This window comes from Globicephala melas, chromosome 3, assembly GCF_963455315.2.
Source record: "Globicephala melas chromosome 3, mGloMel1.2, whole genome shotgun sequence".
Lineage (NCBI taxonomy): Eukaryota > Metazoa > Chordata > Mammalia > Artiodactyla > Delphinidae > Globicephala > Globicephala melas.
In genome coordinates, this window is record NC_083316.1 from 6,320,053 (window position 1) to 6,336,948 (window position 16,896).

The following is a 16,896-nucleotide window of genomic DNA, read 5'->3' on the forward strand; positions in this document are numbered from 1 at the left end:
AATTTATCGCAACTACGTTCAGATGAAGGCATTTCTTTTTTATTTATTTATTTATTTATTTTTGGCTGTGTTGGGTCTTCATTGCTGCACACGGGCTTTCTCTAGTTGTGGTGAGCAGGGGCTTCTCATTGCGGTGGCTTCTCTTGTTGCAGAGCACGGGCCTAGATGCATGGGCTTCAGTAGTTGCGTCACACAGGCTCAGTAGTTGTGGCTTGCGGGCTCTAGAGTGCAGGCTCAGTAGTTGCGGTGCACGGGCTTAGTTGCTCCGTGGCATGTGGGATCTTCCCGAACCAGGGCTCAAACCCGTGTCCCCTGCACTGGCAGGCAGATTCTTAACCACTGGGCCACCAGGGAAGCCCCAAAGGCATTTCTTAGAGATGGCTTGTCTTTCTTGGTAATCAAGACTGAAGAAAGAATAATTTATAAAAATTTCCATCACCCAAACTTTATATATTTTCTATCATGTTACTATAAACATGCTTAATGCACCCAAAGGCATTCCAAATAAACTGCTATTTGTTTGAAAAAACATAGGAGACACCGACAGTGAAAAAACATTTTCAGAAGTATAAGGAAATAGTTAAGAATCATTCAGCCTTGAAATTGCCAGGAACGCAGTGTCATAAGTCCTTAGAGAATCAAGACAATAAAACCAGCAATGGAGGAATCAGCATTGAAATTAATTAGATCACCTGCCCATTAACTGCTAAGCTGTGGAAAATTTAATCATGATAGGTGAGGGATGATTTCTTGCAAGAAATCCATTCATTAAAAACACAGCCAATATCTTAATGCTTGAATAAGTTTCAAATCACCTCCAAACTAAACATTTCTAACTTTGGTTAAAGGCAGCAGCTGCTTCCTAAAAGAAAACTGTTCAAAGTGACAGTCACAGCCCCTATCGTGCAGGTTAAGACCACACTCCAGTGGCTTATGGATTCCCACACAAACTCCTCGAGGTTTAGAACTCCCACTTTAAAGCTGAGGAGATGTGGGCTCAAGTAGGTGAGTCCATTTGCCCTACCCCGTGCAGCTAGAAGGTGCAGGAGCCACAGTGTTACCCAAGTCTGTCGAGCGCCAAAGCCCGATCTCTTCCTGTGACCTCTGGCTGCTTCTCCACCGAGGGATGACAGCAGCACTGCTGGCCACCGAGGCCACCCATCCTACTAGGGACTTTTGTCCTCGTTTGTCCAAAATTCTGTTATTTGTGGCTCAGGCCTGTGGCGGGGTGGGGGGAGGAATGCTGTAGACGCTAGAGTTCAGCTGTGCCGGAAGGCAATTTCATTATCTCCCCATTAAGTATTGTTTGTGCTGTGAGACGGAGGTTTCCATAACCGGTAAGAAAAGGACCTGCGCACCATTGCCACCAGTGCCTCCGCCAGGAAGACTCACAGACGTGGAGAGGAGCGAACAAAGATCACCCCAACCGCTGTCAAGGGGGAGCAAGGTTTTCATTGTATTCAGATGCTCATAATGGATCAGTCTCCAGCATCATTTCATCTGAAATCGGTTCGCGTGAAAACCGTCATACTAGGTAGGTGTCCATCCTCAGACTCGCAAGCCTTTGGCCAGGCTGGTCGCCAAGGAAACGTGCGGGAAGCAGCCCTGCGCGGTCCTTCCCGCGGTCCCAGTGCATCGGGGGCACATCAGGGGTCGCCCGCTGGCCCGGGAGGTCCACACAGGGACCCTGAGGCCGGCGCCACACCGCGTCCCCCCTTCCCCTCCCCCCCCCCCCAGTGCCATCCCTCTCGCCCGCGCCCTTCGGGCCATGCGAGGGCGTCAGGACGGAGAAATGTGACCGAAGCCGGGAGCCTTGATGCTGGGGATGTCGTTCTTCCGGTAGAAGTCGGCCTTCACGTGGCCGGCGCGGCAGTGATCCCGGTTCGGGGGCTCCACAGGCTGGTGGATGCGCCGCCCATAGACAGAAGACGTCAGCACACACACTGGCCTCTCGCGCTCCTGTTGGGGGTGAGGGTCAGGGAGCAGAGCGCTCTTACCTGTCCAGCCCGCGTGCCGCGCATCTGCGCCCCACCTCCACCTGGCTTCTTAGGACCCCTCCACGCTGACGCCGGGGAGGGGGACCTCTTTAACCAATTCACACCCTGTCCCCTCTGCTCAGGGCCTGCCGCTGTCCTCAAGTCTTTCAGAGGAAAGACCAAGGTCTCGCACGGGGCAACAGGTACCCACTGACTTCAGGGTCCTGTTCCTCCCCGTCTCCTCCTTTCTCCCCGAGCTCCTACTGCCTGTCTTCTGTCCGCCTTCTTCCTTCTCCCAGATACACATCTCCCCAGATCTCCCATCTCCCCAGACCTCCCATCTCCCCAGACCTCCCATCTCCCCAGATCTCCCATCTCCCCAGACCTCCCATCTCCCAGACCTCTCATCTCCCCAGATCTCCCATCTCCCCAGACCTCTCATCTCCCCAGATCTACCATCTCCCCAGACCTCTCATCTCCCCTATCCCCCATCTCCCCATGCTCCATCCCCCAGACACCCTCATCTCCCCAGGCCCCCCATCATGTCCCCAGCCCCCTTCATCCCTTTCATTTTCTCCATCCCCTTAAAAGACTGTATTTCTCTGCATACCACTTATCAATATCTGGCATCCAGGTCATTATTTGTTTGGCTTTTATTTCTCTGTCTCCTCGTGGGAATGTCAGCTCTAGGAGGACAGACACTTCTGTTTTCTTCCCTTTATACTCAGTGGCACATGGGAGGTGCTCAAAAACTCTGACTGGATCTAAGTCATGCCAGGTGTGTGCTTATGAGAGAAAAGCACTAACTTCACTACCAACTTGGAATGAATTAACTCAAACCAAAACAACAGAAAAACAAAGTTAATGTCTGTGACTTAAGTGGTGATACTTCATAGTACCTCCATCACTTAATTTCACAGCAGTTAAAAGTTTCTTTGAAAGTGACCCGGTGGTCTTCTTAAACATTGGCTGCTACAGGCAAAAATCCTCTGATCCAAAAAGGAATCCCACTAGAAGCTTTTTCATCCAGATTTCTGTGTATTGTATAAGGATTATGATATTAATACAGAATCCAGATCTTAATAAACAGTCCTCGGATCAGATTTAGAGAGACAATGTCCTAGTGTGGAAGAGGGTCTAACCCAGCAGCAAGTGGGCTCGACCATGCCAAAGGGATGCACAGCCTCCTCCCCCACCCCATCCCTATCAACCCCCCTCTCTACGCCCACATCTCCAACCCACCACCCAACCCCCTGTACCTGCTGTGAGCCTGACCTTCTCACCCTGTGAGTTTGGTTACCTCTGTTGGTCACCACCCACCCTGTGCAGCTGACGAGAAGCAAAGCCCTTCCTCTCAGAAAACCATGCAGAGATAAAAGAAGAACTGAGCCGTATGTGGTACATACAGTGGCCTGGTAACTTGGGAGAAATACTCTTTCCTGCATGTGTGGTTTCATCCCTGGAAGGCCAGTGTTCTTAGAACTATGATAGCCAGGCCTGGGAGGTTAAGCAAAGACCTGTTTATCTATTGAAAAGAACTCCTGAGTTTTGCTGTCATGGAACTGTTACATTCTAGAGGACCAACCAACAGTCACAAAAATTAATACACAGTTTAACATGGCAGAATGGAGTGAGCTGTGACAGTAGCTTAGTCTTCACTTCCTGGCACAGTGAGACAGAGGAGAGCCTCACAAAGGCGAGTTACGTGCAGCCAACTGCACACAGTGCTAAACACACACACACACAGTGAATCTGTTCACACCCAGCGATACCCTGCCTTACTATTACCTCCTCGTTAACATGGAGTCCCAGGCTTTTTGCATGTTCTCTGTCGTCTCGGTGCAATTTCTGATTATAACCTGGGTTCCTCTTAAAAACACAGTCATAGAGGGAAATGATTCCGGTCTGGGAATAAAAAGAGAAAGAAAGCCATGGTTTATTCAAGGGCTGAGCTGTGGAAGCTTCATGTGGCTTGAGAGCCCAAAGTCTCCCTGATGAAGAGTGGAGATGTACAGAGATTCCCGACTGCACCGAACGTGTATGGGGAAGGTCACCACCCCTCAGGCAGTGACCAGAGCAGGGACGCCAGGCCCCAAGTTCCTGAGAGGCCCGACAGGATGGAGATGTTTCCAGGGACACTTTTCCTAGACTGTTACAGACTCCTTCTTCCCAGAGGAGGCTCCTGGCTCTCCCTGACTCCACCCTAGGGCTCAAGTCTTAAAATTATGATAATCCACTCAATATATGTGTTTTCTCCTCCATTTTTTTTTTTTTTTTTTGGCCATGCCGCGTGGCATGTGGGGTCTCAGCTCCCTGACCAGGGATCTTACCCACGCCCCCTGCAGTGGAAGCTTGGAGTCTTAACCACTGGACCGCCAGGGAAGTCCCTCTCCTTCATTTCTACTTTTCTTGAATTTCTCAAATTTTGTATAATAGGCTCGTACTGCTTTGAAAAACTAACAATAACTGAATACTAGGACAATATACCCAAATAGAAGTTCTCCCTCTCTAGAGAGAAATATTTTCTTTAATCATATGTGGCAGCTATAAAAACTGTAATTCATATGTATATGAACACATATATTTGGTATATGTTATATATGTGTATATATACATATGTATAATATACACATATATCCAAACATAGTATAAAATACTCACACGCACAGCTCTAATGTGTTAGAAAATGATCCCATTAACAGAGCTGCCATCTGTAACGTCTCCATTTTTTTACCCCCAATTTTTCTTACTACAAAAATAAAACTGCCTCATTTGGTAGCTAGTAAAAGGAATAGAAATCCACGCGTTAGCTGATCTTTAATCTTCGCCTTGTAAGTCAGGCCTGTCATTTCTGTTCCTCCAGCCCAGGGCCAGCTGCCTTGAATCCTGCAGCAGCAAAGGCAGATGCGCCACCTCGCTGGAATTTGGGATTGCGGGGCCTCTAACCTCTGCTTGCTTGTTTGTCTTTATCCTGAATAGCAATGTTAGAAGAGTCCCCCTCCGACGGAAGGACACAGAGGTAGAAGGTAACGGTGAAAAGGATGCACATTGCGTGCAGTCTGTTGGAAAACACATCCCGCCCATTCTCAGTGTGGGAGCTCAAGAGCTGCTGACAACAGCGGATACGGCTGGAGTGTGATGTACCTTCAGCCCAGCCGTGAAAACTCCTTCACAGCTCATCTGTCCCGTGCACGACGTGCCACTCCAGCTCGGGAAGGTTTGAAGATAACTCAGACACGGCTGCTGTCCTGGTGCCATTAACCATCTAGTCAGGAAAACAACGCCGTCTTTTAGAAACATTATTTTCAAGTTCTTCAGAATTTCAGTGGTACCATGTTCAAGGCACTTATTCAGTGATGCTGGAATCCTGGTTTGCCTACGTTCCGAGTCACTCCAAGTGACTAGAGACAGGAGCCATGGCTTCTGAATCCGTGCCCTGATGGTCATTTAATGAGGTCACCTCGCAGGAGCTTCTTCTTGGCTTTGTCTTCCCTCCCCCACTCAGCTGCTGGGCCTCTGCACGCGTTGGTTTGGCCGGCCCTGACTTTCCCGCCTCCTGAAGGCCACCTACACCCTACAACCTCCTGAAGGTAACCTTGTACTCGTGGGATTAAAAAGCAAAAGACCCAAATCAGTGGAGAGGTGATACATTATTCAGCTTTTGGTACTGTGAACATTGGCTAGCTGTTTGGGAAAAAAAGAAAAAGAAAGCTGGGTCTTCACATCACCCTATGGACAAAAGTAAACTCTGGATGGATTAGAAAAATAACTGAAAGGAAAACCCACAAGGGACCTCCTAGGCAAGAAAGCAATGGAGAAATATCACAAAGAAAATATCCATCACTTTGCCCATGTAAAAATCAGACATTTGCTTATCAAATAAAATTCAAACTTAAAAAACCTTCAGGAAATGAAGAAGAAATCTCAGTATCTTTAACATCAGTGTGTAGGATGTCCACAGAAGCAGAAGCTGGTGGGGTTGGCTGGGTGCTCACTTCTAGCCTAGAGAGATTAAGCAAACCTCACAGGAAACCTTTTTTTGGGTAAGCTACGGGGCCAGCGGGTCCGGCAGAGACACAGCAGAAGCTCAAGGATGCCACCCACTCTGCTGGGATGGTGGGACACAAATTCTCCAAAGGAGCATGCTCGCCTCCTGTAAAGGGGGTTTTGCAATGCAGACCCTTCCCTTTGGGGTTCAGAGCTACTGGCCAGGCCCGGCAGAGGCAGACACGAACAGTAACTTGAAACCCCATCACCCCTACATCACCCGCATTTACACGGTAATGTAGGCTGGGCTCTTGGTCATAATGTAGATTTTCCATTGTCACTGGAATCCCTCCTGGCCTGACTGACCCGTGAAATGGGTGTGTTTCGGGAAAGAGCTGCCGTGGGCAACAGAATGACCTGGTTTCCTAGGACCGAGCACCTGAGTGGGAGCTGCACCTGCAGCCAGAGCCCTTCTGCACCCTGAGAACCTTGGGCCAGAGAGGAGGAGGCCAGCGGCCAGTCTCTGCTCCCTGCAGTGACTAGCTGCTCCCGGGTGTGCGGCTCAGCCCCACCACAAGGGGGCAGCCCTGACAGAAGGGGAAACAGGGATCCTCCTTGTGCTGGCTTCCTGTGCAGGTGGCCCATTCCCGCCTGCCCCTCCTGAACTGAGTAAGCCCCTGGGGTCCTTGGACTTGTCCTGGGAGGAAGACTAAAGAGGGAGGAACGAACTCAAGAACAGAATGAGAATGCCATCGCTGTTACCTGAACGAGGAAGGAAGTCTTGCTTCATTCTGTCCCCTATGATGGAGAAACCCACTGCAATATGCAGCTTTACAGAATAATGCCTATTTCTTCTATTCTAATTGGGTCTCCTAAAATACTCTATGGAAGTAAGATCTATGAGCAGCAATGCCGGACTCCCATCCCCAGGATTAGGTACCAACAGCCTACTATATCTTAGAAGAGTCTTTATTAGAAATCTCACTGCTGACGGATGTGATCAGAATCTTTAAGTCTTCTGTGTGGGGATTTTGCTTACTCAGGACTTTTCAGAGTAAAAACGAGTTTTTTTCTATCATTGAAAAATAAGAAAAATTTAATCCATCACCAGGCAGGCAGCCTTACTTAGTAATGTGACTGTCCATTTCCAAATCCTAATCAAACCAAAAATCTGGGTTTTCCCGGATTTTAATTATTAATCTTTCTTCTTTCAGTCTTTTTTATTCCTTTATGATTTGAAGCAAAATGATATTAAGAAAAGCCAAACTGGATTTAGATGCTGCCACAAAACAGAGCTTCTGGGTTCCTGATATTTTGCTATTAAAATCTCTCAAGGGATTTCCTCTATTTCACAGATGACTGTTTTTTTTTAAAGTCAAAGCAGAGCCCCTTTATTTTTCTCTCATGATTTCCTTAGCTCCTTTGTGTTTTGAGTATCATTATAATGTATTCTGGTCTTATTCTGGTCGTGGTGTCTGATCGCCCACGATCAGTTTCCCTATGGTGACCCCTACTCCTAACACTGAAAAATCACTCCAGTCTGTAGCCCTGGGCTGACGCCGTAAGACCAGTGGGGGCCTTCAGTTTTCAGCCTCCAAAGCACATTGGGTCTACTTTGTGCCAGGCACTCTCCTAGACTCTGGAACAGAAATAGGGAGACCCTACTTTAAAGGAGACCACCTAAAGGCTGGGAATGGAAATAAACCCACTAATTAAAATATCTCAACATAACACCCAGGGAGGAACAGAGGTATGTACAAAGTACAGTAGCACCAAAGAAGGAAGGATCAGCTTTTGTCTGGCCTGGGGGTAACAAGTGGATGCAAATGAAGTTGACAGGAGGGACCACACCACTGTAGCCAAGGCCACTGGGGAGTAAGCTCCCTGTGTGTTATATTCATATGTTGAAGTCCCAACCCCTAGTACCTCAGAACATGACCTTATTTGGAAATAAGATTACTGAAGGCGTAATTAGTTGAGGTCAGACTGGGATAGGGTGGGTCCCTAATCCAACAAGACTGGTGCCCTTATTAAAAGAATTTGCACACAGGCACAAATAGGCAGAAAGTGAAGATGATATGAAGAGACACAGGGAGAAGACAGCTGAGCTAAGGAGAGAGGCGGGGGGACAGCTTCTCCCTCACAGCCTCAGAAGGGACCAACTCTGCCAGCACCTTGATTTCAGATGTCTAGCCTCCAGAAACTGTGAGGCAATAAATTTCTGTTGTTTAAGCAGCCAGGTCTGTAGTACTTTGTTACAGCAGCTCTAACAGCATACGCGATAAGGAGAAGTAGCCATCTTTTGAACGATGGAAAGTAAGGATAGAGATAGTACAAAGGTTACTGCAGTGGAACCAGAGACCCAACCATGGAACACTCTGCTCAGGTAAACTGAATCGGTAGACCTACTGGCTTGGTAGACATCACCAATGTTCAGTGCTCCTCTACTGACTACACAGAGGATTAATCTTCCCTCTCCTTTAGGTTAGTGAAGCCATGAGCCCAGTTCTAACCAATGAATGGTGCGTAGAGGTGACATGTGACTCTTCGATCGGAAGTATTTAAGAGCTGGTGCCAGGGACTCCTGAAGCTTCAGACTGAGGTGTTAGCAGCTTCCACGGTGGCCACAGAGGGACGGTACTGGGCAGAGTCACCCTTCTGATCCCTGTTGGACGCTTAGCATGAGAAATAAGCTTTGTTTCAGGCCACTGAGACTTTGGGGGTTGTTCGTTACTGCAGCATAACCTAGCTTATCATGACTAATGCAAGTTCATAAACAAGGAAGAAGTCCTAGCCTACCACCTCCAGCCCACAGGGTGCCTGGGGGCTGTCTCTTCTGGGGTTGTGGGCTTTATTATACCCAGTGCCTCCTCCCAAACTTGGAAGCTCTCTTCCTCCCAGAAGTTACACAAACTCTCACACAAATAGTTGGGGGAAGATTTTGAGCAAACTGAGATTCAAGTCCTTTATTTTCTCCTCCCTTTCAGACCATTCTGAATATAAATGCACTCTTCATTGTAAGTTTCCATCACAATTAGGCCAGGGCCAAGTGACCAGCTCTGGCCAGGAAATGTGGGTGAAACCAGCGGACGCCATCTCCTAGGCCTGGTCCCTAAGAAACTCACAGCAGGCCTCCACACTCTCTCTCCTTGCTCACTGACCAGCAATTTAAAGGATCCAGGGAGAGACCCAAAGTCCCAAAGATTCCCAGGCCCTGGCAATAATGGAGTCACTAAAACAGAGAAGCTCAGTTCCCCAAGTAACTGCATTAAGAAGACCCGCCCAGGAGAAACATACATGTTGGACTGTATTTCATTACGTTATGTTTATATGCTTAAGGCCACCGGCGCACTTATGTTAACAACCTGCTCTCTGGAGAAAAAAGACCTGATTTGTAGTGTTTGCTAATTTCTGTGGTGTAAATACTCCCATCATGGCCAATTTCAGGCTTCCAATTGAATGCAGAGTTCAGAAGAGATGCTAAAAGTCCCCTCTTTGTCAGTATGATCAGGCTCTGACACACCACTAGTTAAGACTCTCAGGGTTTGGGGTCCATTTGTTTGCATAGCACATCCTAGCCCACCTTTATTAATAAGGTTATGACCGAGCTCCTCTCATCTCCTCTCCTCAGGGGACATAGTACTGCTATCTCTCACCTGGAGGCTTTCAGGTACTGTTTGCCTACCCAGAGCTTTGTGACCTACTTTTAAAACTGAAAATTCCCAAGGTGACTGAAAATGGTTTTCTTTGATTCATAAGGGCCTCATTTTACTTCTGATAAATTCAGTGCTTCTCCTTGGGAGTCAAGCAGTGTATGAAGCTTAAGGAGTATGTTTTCATTAATTTTAATATTGTTCAAAATTCTATCTCTCAGAAGAAATGTCACTTGTCAAGGACATAATGATAACTTTTTAAAAAGGACAATACTCAACTATTCTCTTTGGTTTGTGGCAAAGATTGTATTTCCTCTCTGGTGTGTTAAGATCACAAGTTTGGGAAATTTTCATAACTTTCCAAATAATCTGAATAGTTTATCAATTTAATAAGAATGAAGCCAGTTGCCTTCTCTCTTCCATTGATACCAGCTCCCCATTTGCCCCCTCTTCCGCCCCCTGCCCCCCAGCAATTCACATCAAGGAAGAAAGGGCCATCCACGGGGGCTGAAACCTGAATCTAGTCTTACATGTTGTCACTTGGTCAAATATATTGGGGAAAATGCTGTTTGTTTTCATGTATCATTTGCTTGTTGTACTTCTTAAAAGGGGATGATTTTGAAAAAAAGTCTGAGATACACTATTAAATGAAAAGAGCATGCTGCAAATATATACACGTAGATGCGCGATCGTGTGTGAACATGTTCTTATATTTAAAAGTTTGACATACGTGACTGCATTCATAAACGCATGTGGAAAGGCATGCACCGTGTGCTCACATGGGTGGTCATGACTGGTGGGAACCAACTGGTAGGAAATTCCCTATTCCTGTTGTTTCCTTCCAGAGGAATCACTTCCACTAGAAGGGCATACATGACCTCTCCTCTCACTCCTTTATCCCTCTTGGGTGACCTGTCCCCCTTCCACCTGCCCTGGAGGAAGACACTGAGCCCCACCCTCCAGGCCTTAAGTTCCCAGGGGCAGGTCACTGAACAGTACAAGCGCAGCCAGCTCAGACAGAGAGCGGCAACCAGAGTCCACTCCCAAGTTTAGTCCCCCGAGGAGAAGAGCAAGGTCAAGGATAACCCAAACAGCAGATAATCCAAAAGGAAACCTCTGTTTAGTCTAAGAAGCTAAGCTCATCAATCGCTGACTTGTCTCTCTGTTTAAAAAATCCGCATCCATTTATTCATCCTCACTGGTTCATCAGCCAGTGAGACCGTGGGCACTCTTTCTATCGCTGAGGACAGAGGATTCGCACAAATAAATCCCTGCCCTCATGGAGCTCATATTTTAATAGGAGAGAAAAAACCAACAAGATAACCAAGTGAAATATTTAGTAGGTTAGATACTAACACATGCAAAGGAGAAGATCAGGCAGGATGGGGAGTGTGTCTTGGTGGGCAGGGGGCGGGGCAGGCACACTTGCATTTGGCTAGTACACATTGGGACTGGAGTCATGCGGGTGCAAGATGGATAAGATAGAGAAACTTGCCTAGATTTTGACAGGTGGCCCAGCAACAGAACTGGAGCTCATGTGTCCTCCACAGCCCCTAGGAGTGGCCAAGCCTGTATGGCAGATGTACTTGATGCCTAAAGGTGAAGAGGGGCCAGGAAGGGCTTGGGGAGCTGGTATTTAATGCTTCCTGTATCCTGGACGTGGGCATAGGGACACCCCTTTGCACCTCTGTGCAGTCAACACCCATCGTTATGTTTACCAAGCGCTTGGCTGCACGAGGCAAAGGAAATTCAGTATCAGGAGGGTAAAGAAACAGTCAGCCCCTTGCCTCTTTCTCTCCACCACACACCGTCACAGAAAGTCGGCTAATCCCACCAACACTAAGGTTGGACTTTCTGAGCAAAGCTTCACTCAAGACACAGCTACCCACAATTCACATTAGCATGAAGGAAAGCATATTCTAAAACTGTCTAAGATTTTTTTTTAATGTAGCTTTTAGACTTTGAGAAATTTAATCAAAACTGTCATAAAAGGGCATTCTCCTTTGACTTAGCCTTTCCATTTCAGTAGCAGAAATGTTGCACGAGGCAGAAGAAGAAAAAAGTAATTTCAAAACACCATTGAACTGAATCTATGGAACACTATTTCGTAGAAAAAGCCCACACTGCTAGAGGCTCCCTAGGGAGCAGGACAGCACTTGACAGCATTTTCGCTGGCAGCTTTAGAGGACAAATTTGTCTTAAGATCCAGGGTATTACTGGGGCTTTAACTAAGTGTGCTGCTGCAAGAGCTTTGACTCTGGGCTCCTGCGGGGGAGATGCCTTATAGAACATCAGGAACCACCAGATTGTCACGCAGACTACCTGCCTCACCTGTGTTAATTTCCAACAGTGAACAAGATGGAGGATAAAAGGCCCCAGGACCGGTCCCTCAATGAAAGGAAACTCTAATCATCACTAAGAAGAACAAATAATAATAAGAAGAGCTCTTCCTACATTGGGCTTACTACGTGCCACTTTCCACCCATTAATTAAATTAATTCTCATAAGAGCTCCATGCATTTGGTGCTGTTCAATCCCTGATCCCGAGACGGGCAAGGTGAGACAGAGTGTTTGAACTAATAACACAGAGGACTAATAATGCAGGACGCCTGGGCCTGTGCTACTAAGGAACTAACCGGTGAGTGTGACACACAGCAACTGACTTAAGAGCTACTTTTGCAATATTTCTTCCCAGCTCTGAGCGGGGCCTGGAATTATTTACAAAGAATTTTGGGGCAGGTGAGACCCCAGCAAACCTGTGATACAGAGTTCATCCTTTTTAGTCCAAATGATCTCAAGGTCAGAGAATCAGCTTCTGGAATCCTGTAGCTGATTGAATACCAGCACATACAAGGTCATTATTGCCATTGGTAGCTGGCTTGCAAATGGACTTTGAAATGTCTTTTGTGGTTCTTGCTGCTTTGAAGGCTTTTTTATTTAGTTGTTAACCTTTCTCCTGCATCATTTTTTTCCCTGTGACGCTAAAGGCCTCAGGACTTGAACTTGCCTGTGACCCCAGCTATCAACAGTACTGAATTTTTTTTTCTTAAAATCTGCTTTGCATTAATTTGTCTAAGGCCCATCCCTCCATTGGCAGTAAGACATCAGAGCAGATGTTGGCAAGCATTTTCTGTAAAGGGACATATAGTCACTGTTTTAGGCTTTGCAGGTGCCATGGTCACTGTTGCAACTATTCAACTCTGTGTGGTTGCCATTGACAATACTATACACATGGGCATGTGACTGTGTTTTAATAAAACTTTCTTAATACAGCTGGCAGGGCAGATTTGGCCCAGGAGGCTTCCTATGCATGGCCCCTGCACCAGAGGGGTACATTTCTTGCCCACTTCTGATCTGCTTCCAAGTACGGAGCCCTGGTCACCTCATACCTTGGGCGTCTCTCTGCCCCTTGGTTGATTTGCCCCAGAAAGGTGGAGCCATGTGTCAGATTGGTGAATTTAGGAAGAATAAACTGAGTCTGCCAAACTCAACTCTGCCCCTTTTCCCTTGGTAGTGTCTGGCCCACAGGGGGTAGAGGGGTCTTCTCTGCTTTTTCCGGCACCCACAGCTCTCGTGGCTGGATGGGTAAATCCATCTGATTCAGAGCTTCAGTCTCCCCAAGCCCAAACCCATTTGCCCAGAGTCCTTAGCGGGATCCTGCACCCTGGCTTTTTTCTCTGACAGATATGTATCTTGGTCCCCACCTGCTTAATCCTTTATCTTATTTCCCTATAGCCTCAAAGTGGTAATCAATAAGACCCCTCAAAGATACACATAAAATGGTGTACTGTGAATTTTTTCATTATGTCAAGAAGCCGGATAATACTTATATACTTTCAATAAAACAGCGTGGACCAACTTAAAACATCAAGACTCCTTGATTTTTGGCTGGTTCTCTCATGCTGTGCATTAATGCTATGCGTGACTCATAAATTCACTGGCAATAAGTTCTTTCAAAATATATTGCTCATGGGAGGAAAAGATATGAGGTCCATGGTGGCTGTGAGGTTGGGAACCACTGCTCTCAATCCCGTTCCTGTCTTAATGGTCAGCAGAGATATTCAAGCTCGGGCCAGTCAGGAAACAGGGAGGCAAGGACAGATGAGCTACAGGCATCCCCTTTCTTCCTCCTGTCCTTTTGTCCTTCCATATCGTCAAAGCCAAGCAGAGAGGCGCTACCAGATACAAGAGATCCTCCTGGCTGAGGTTTATGTGTTGGTTTGCTGGAGCTGCCAAAACACGAAGTACCCAGAACCAGGGGCTAAGCAACAGACATACACTGTCTCACAGTTCTGGTGGCCAAAGTCGGAGATCAAGGTGTCAGCAGAGCTGGTTCCTTCTGAGGGCTGTGAGGGAAGGATCTGTTCCCAGCCTCTGTCCATGGCTTACAGACAGCTGTCTTCTCCCTGTCCATCCACATCATTTCCCCTCTATGCAGGTCTGTCTCTGTGCCCAAATTGCCTCTTTTCCTAGACGGCAGTCATTTTGGATCAGGGCCCCCCACTAAGGACCTCACTTTGATTACCTCTGTAAAGACCCTGTCACCAAATAAAGTCACATTTTGAGGTGCAGGGGATTAGGACTCTAACATAAGAATAATAGGGGGACACGGTTCAACACATTACAGTTGTCTAAACTAGACATTACTGCTTCTGTTTGCACAGCTAAGCTCCGTGGTATCCTTTCACATGTGGCAAGTACTCAAATGTGTGCTGACCTGATCTAAATGGGGATTCACTTGGGCTCTGTGGATTGTGGGTAGGGAGAAAAGGATGTGTTTGGTGGGAACACCTCACACATCAGGAGGGAAAGACCTCCTTCCTCCCAGGCACTTGGTTAATCTATAGATCCCTCTTCAGGCCACCCCTTATCACTGCAGGCTGAGCATCTCCAATCAATGCGCCTTTTAATAATGATGCCCCTGCTTCCCCAGCTGCAAGACAGGCTGCAGCAACGTACAGTACAAGACACTGGATGGAGACTTTTAGGAAAAACATGGAGAAGAAAGGAATAAACGACCCCCGCAAATTCTGAATGTTTCTTTTCCTTTCCCTTTTCTTGCTGGTTTGGCTGCAGGGTGGCCTTCGCAGACCCTCAGGCTTTCCCCACGACTCGTGTGTGCCTGGTGAGGCCCGGCCACAATCCTGGGACGCTCCCAGCCGCGCTCTCCCTGCCAGCGGCAGTTCAGCCCTGCCTCGAGGTTTCCTTGTTCGCAGGCGGGCTTCTAGGAGGGTTTCCGCGCCCTGGGCGGTCCGGGCTCAGTCACTGCGGCGAAAGCCTTCAGGTAGTGGCTGTTTTCGGGCCGGCCCAGGCCTGCAGCAGGCAGACCCCAGAAGCAGCAGTGCCCCTGCCGGCTGGGTGGCCCCGCGCTCCTGCAACCCTCCTCCAGATCCTGGGCACCAGGCCCACCTTGCTGCTCCCGGCAGAAGTAGAAGCCCAGGGGCTCTCCCTCACTTCCCCCCGGGGGAAAGCTCGGCCCTAACCCACCCCTAAAAGGCTCCAAACACCCGCTGAGCAGTCCCGGCCGCCCAGCCCGCACGCCCGGCCTCGCAGCTCCCTTCCAGGTGAGCGTTTTTCCCCTCCCCCCATCCCCACACCCGGCTCCGAGCCTGCCCATGCTCTCGTGGGGGGCGCGGGGGTCCACCTTACGCCGGTGGTCGTAGTCGCGGTACTCTGAGGTCTAGGAGCCCCAGAGGGAGGCCACTCTCCTACCCTCCCACCACCTTTGACCCGTACGCCCCCTGACTCCCTGCGCCCCGCCCCGAACCCCGCACAGGCAGTGTCGCTCAAGCCCGCCCCAGCTCTTCTGTGCAGCCCTGCCCCGGAGTCTAACCCGAATCTGCAGCCCCACCTCCCCGGCCCTCCACACTCCGCGGGGCGGCCCCGGCCTGCAGCCCCGCCCCCAGAAGCCCTCGCCGGCAGTGTAACCCCGCCCCCAGCATCCTCCCGGGCAGTGTAGCCCCGCCCCACCCCTTCTCCCTCTAACGCCCTCCCCGGAGGTCCCCCATTCCCCCTCCCCCAGGCCCCTCCGGGATAGTGCGGCCAGGCCCCCAGGACCCCTTCCTGGCAGTGTGACCCCGCCCCCAGCACCCTCCTAGGCAGTGTGATCCCGCCCCCAGCACCTCCCTGGCCCCTCCCCCGCAGTGTAGCGCTGCCCTCAATCCTCCCCCTACCTCCCGTCCCTGCTCTCCAGCCCGCCCCGCCCGCCCCGCCCCGGGCCTCTCACCCTGCCCTGGCGGTAGTAGTAGCTGTACTCCTTGGGGTCCTGGCGCCGCGGCGGGACGTAGCTGAAGGCGGACTGCGCGGAGATGGGCGGCGGCCGGGGCTTGCCCCGCAGCGTGGCGGCGGTGATCTCCTCCTCCTCGTCCTCCATCCGGCCGCAGTGCTCGGTCCCGCCCCCCGAGGGGTCTGGTCCCAGTCCGCCCGCCGCAGGCTGCCCGGCGCCCACGTTCGGCCGTTGCCTGGAAATCGAGGGGGCGCAAAGCTAGGCTGGACTGCGGGGCGGGGAGGGGGTGGGGCCGACCCTCCCCCGCCCCCCGGCACCTCTGTGCACACCCGGGTCTTTCCTTCTTGGAGCGTCGGGGGAGCCTCACCGGCTAAAGCCGCTGCGGGGTTCCCGGGTGGGAGGCACCTCTGGGATCCGCACTTTCCACCCTGCTTACCCTTCTCCACGCAGTGTCGGTTCGTTCACTCAGAGACCATTGTTCGCTGGGCAGTTAATGACCTTGCATCTACTGAGTGCCGGCGCTGGGGATGTAGCCTTGAACCAAGCAGCCCTTGTCCACCGGGATCTGACAGTCTGATGACGAAGACAGGTGATAGGTGTGAAAACGCAAGTAACTTGAAGAGGGTCTGGGACAGTGCTGCACAGTAAGAAGATAGAGAGGGCCGCGTGTGTAATGTAAAACTTTCTGGCAACCTTGCTCTCATCCTCCCCTGGGCAGAGGTCCTCATAAAAGCACCAGCAAAGGAAAAAAAAAAAAAACCTCTTATAGTCTACTGCCACTTTCAACCTCTCCAGTCTCTTTTAAAGACCGGATATAGGAGCTCAGCTAATGGTCAGGAGTCGTCACAAGCCTTACACAGGTGATCTGATCTCACACTTTGCAAAATGGGAGCAGTCGACACCAATTATCTTGAGACCTCAGTTAAAAGTGAGACCGAAATCGTTTCATTGAAAAATCCTTTTCCACAGATGTGTGGACGTGCTTCTGTTAGCTTCGATTTCAATTTCAATTTGTTCTGCACCAGACTGACAGCTGCACAGGGCATGGTTGCAC

General features: G+C 49.4%; 1 protein-coding gene across 2 annotated transcripts; it reads right to left on the bottom strand.

The window, feature by feature from the left end:
- Positions 1–1,770: 1,770 nt before the first annotated feature.
- Positions 1,771–16,327, bottom strand: CFAP90 (cilia and flagella associated protein 90). Of its 2 annotated transcripts, XM_060295646.1 has the most exons (4): positions 16,279–16,327; positions 15,843–16,077; positions 3,765–3,881; positions 1,771–1,959 (listed from the first exon to the last, which is right to left on the bottom strand). In XM_060295646.1, exons 2-4 carry the CDS (start codon positions 15,987–15,989, stop codon positions 1,780–1,782), a joined length of 444 nt encoding a protein of 147 aa, XP_060151629.1. In that variant the 5' UTR covers positions 15,990–16,077; positions 16,279–16,327; the 3' UTR covers positions 1,771–1,779. The 2 variants fall into 2 exon arrangements, with proteins under 2 accessions (XP_060151629.1, XP_030712324.1); XM_030856464.2 differs by lacking the exon at positions 16,279–16,327 and having other exon boundaries at positions 15,843–16,183.
- Positions 16,328–16,896: the final 569 nt, after the last annotated feature.

Coding starts and splice junctions, on each gene's coding strand:
- CFAP90 (XM_060295646.1), bottom strand. CDS start 15,989: ATGGAGGACGAGGAGGAGGAGATCACCGCCGCCACGCTGCGGGGCAAG. Junction 3,882..15,842: donor ACTACTACCGCCAGGGCAGG/GTGAGAGGCCCG, acceptor TTTTATTCCCAG/ACCGGAATCATTTCCCTCTA. Junction 1,960..3,764: donor GACTCCATGTTAACGAGGAG/GTAATAGTAAGG, acceptor CACCCCCAACAG/GAGCGCGAGAGGCCAGTGTG.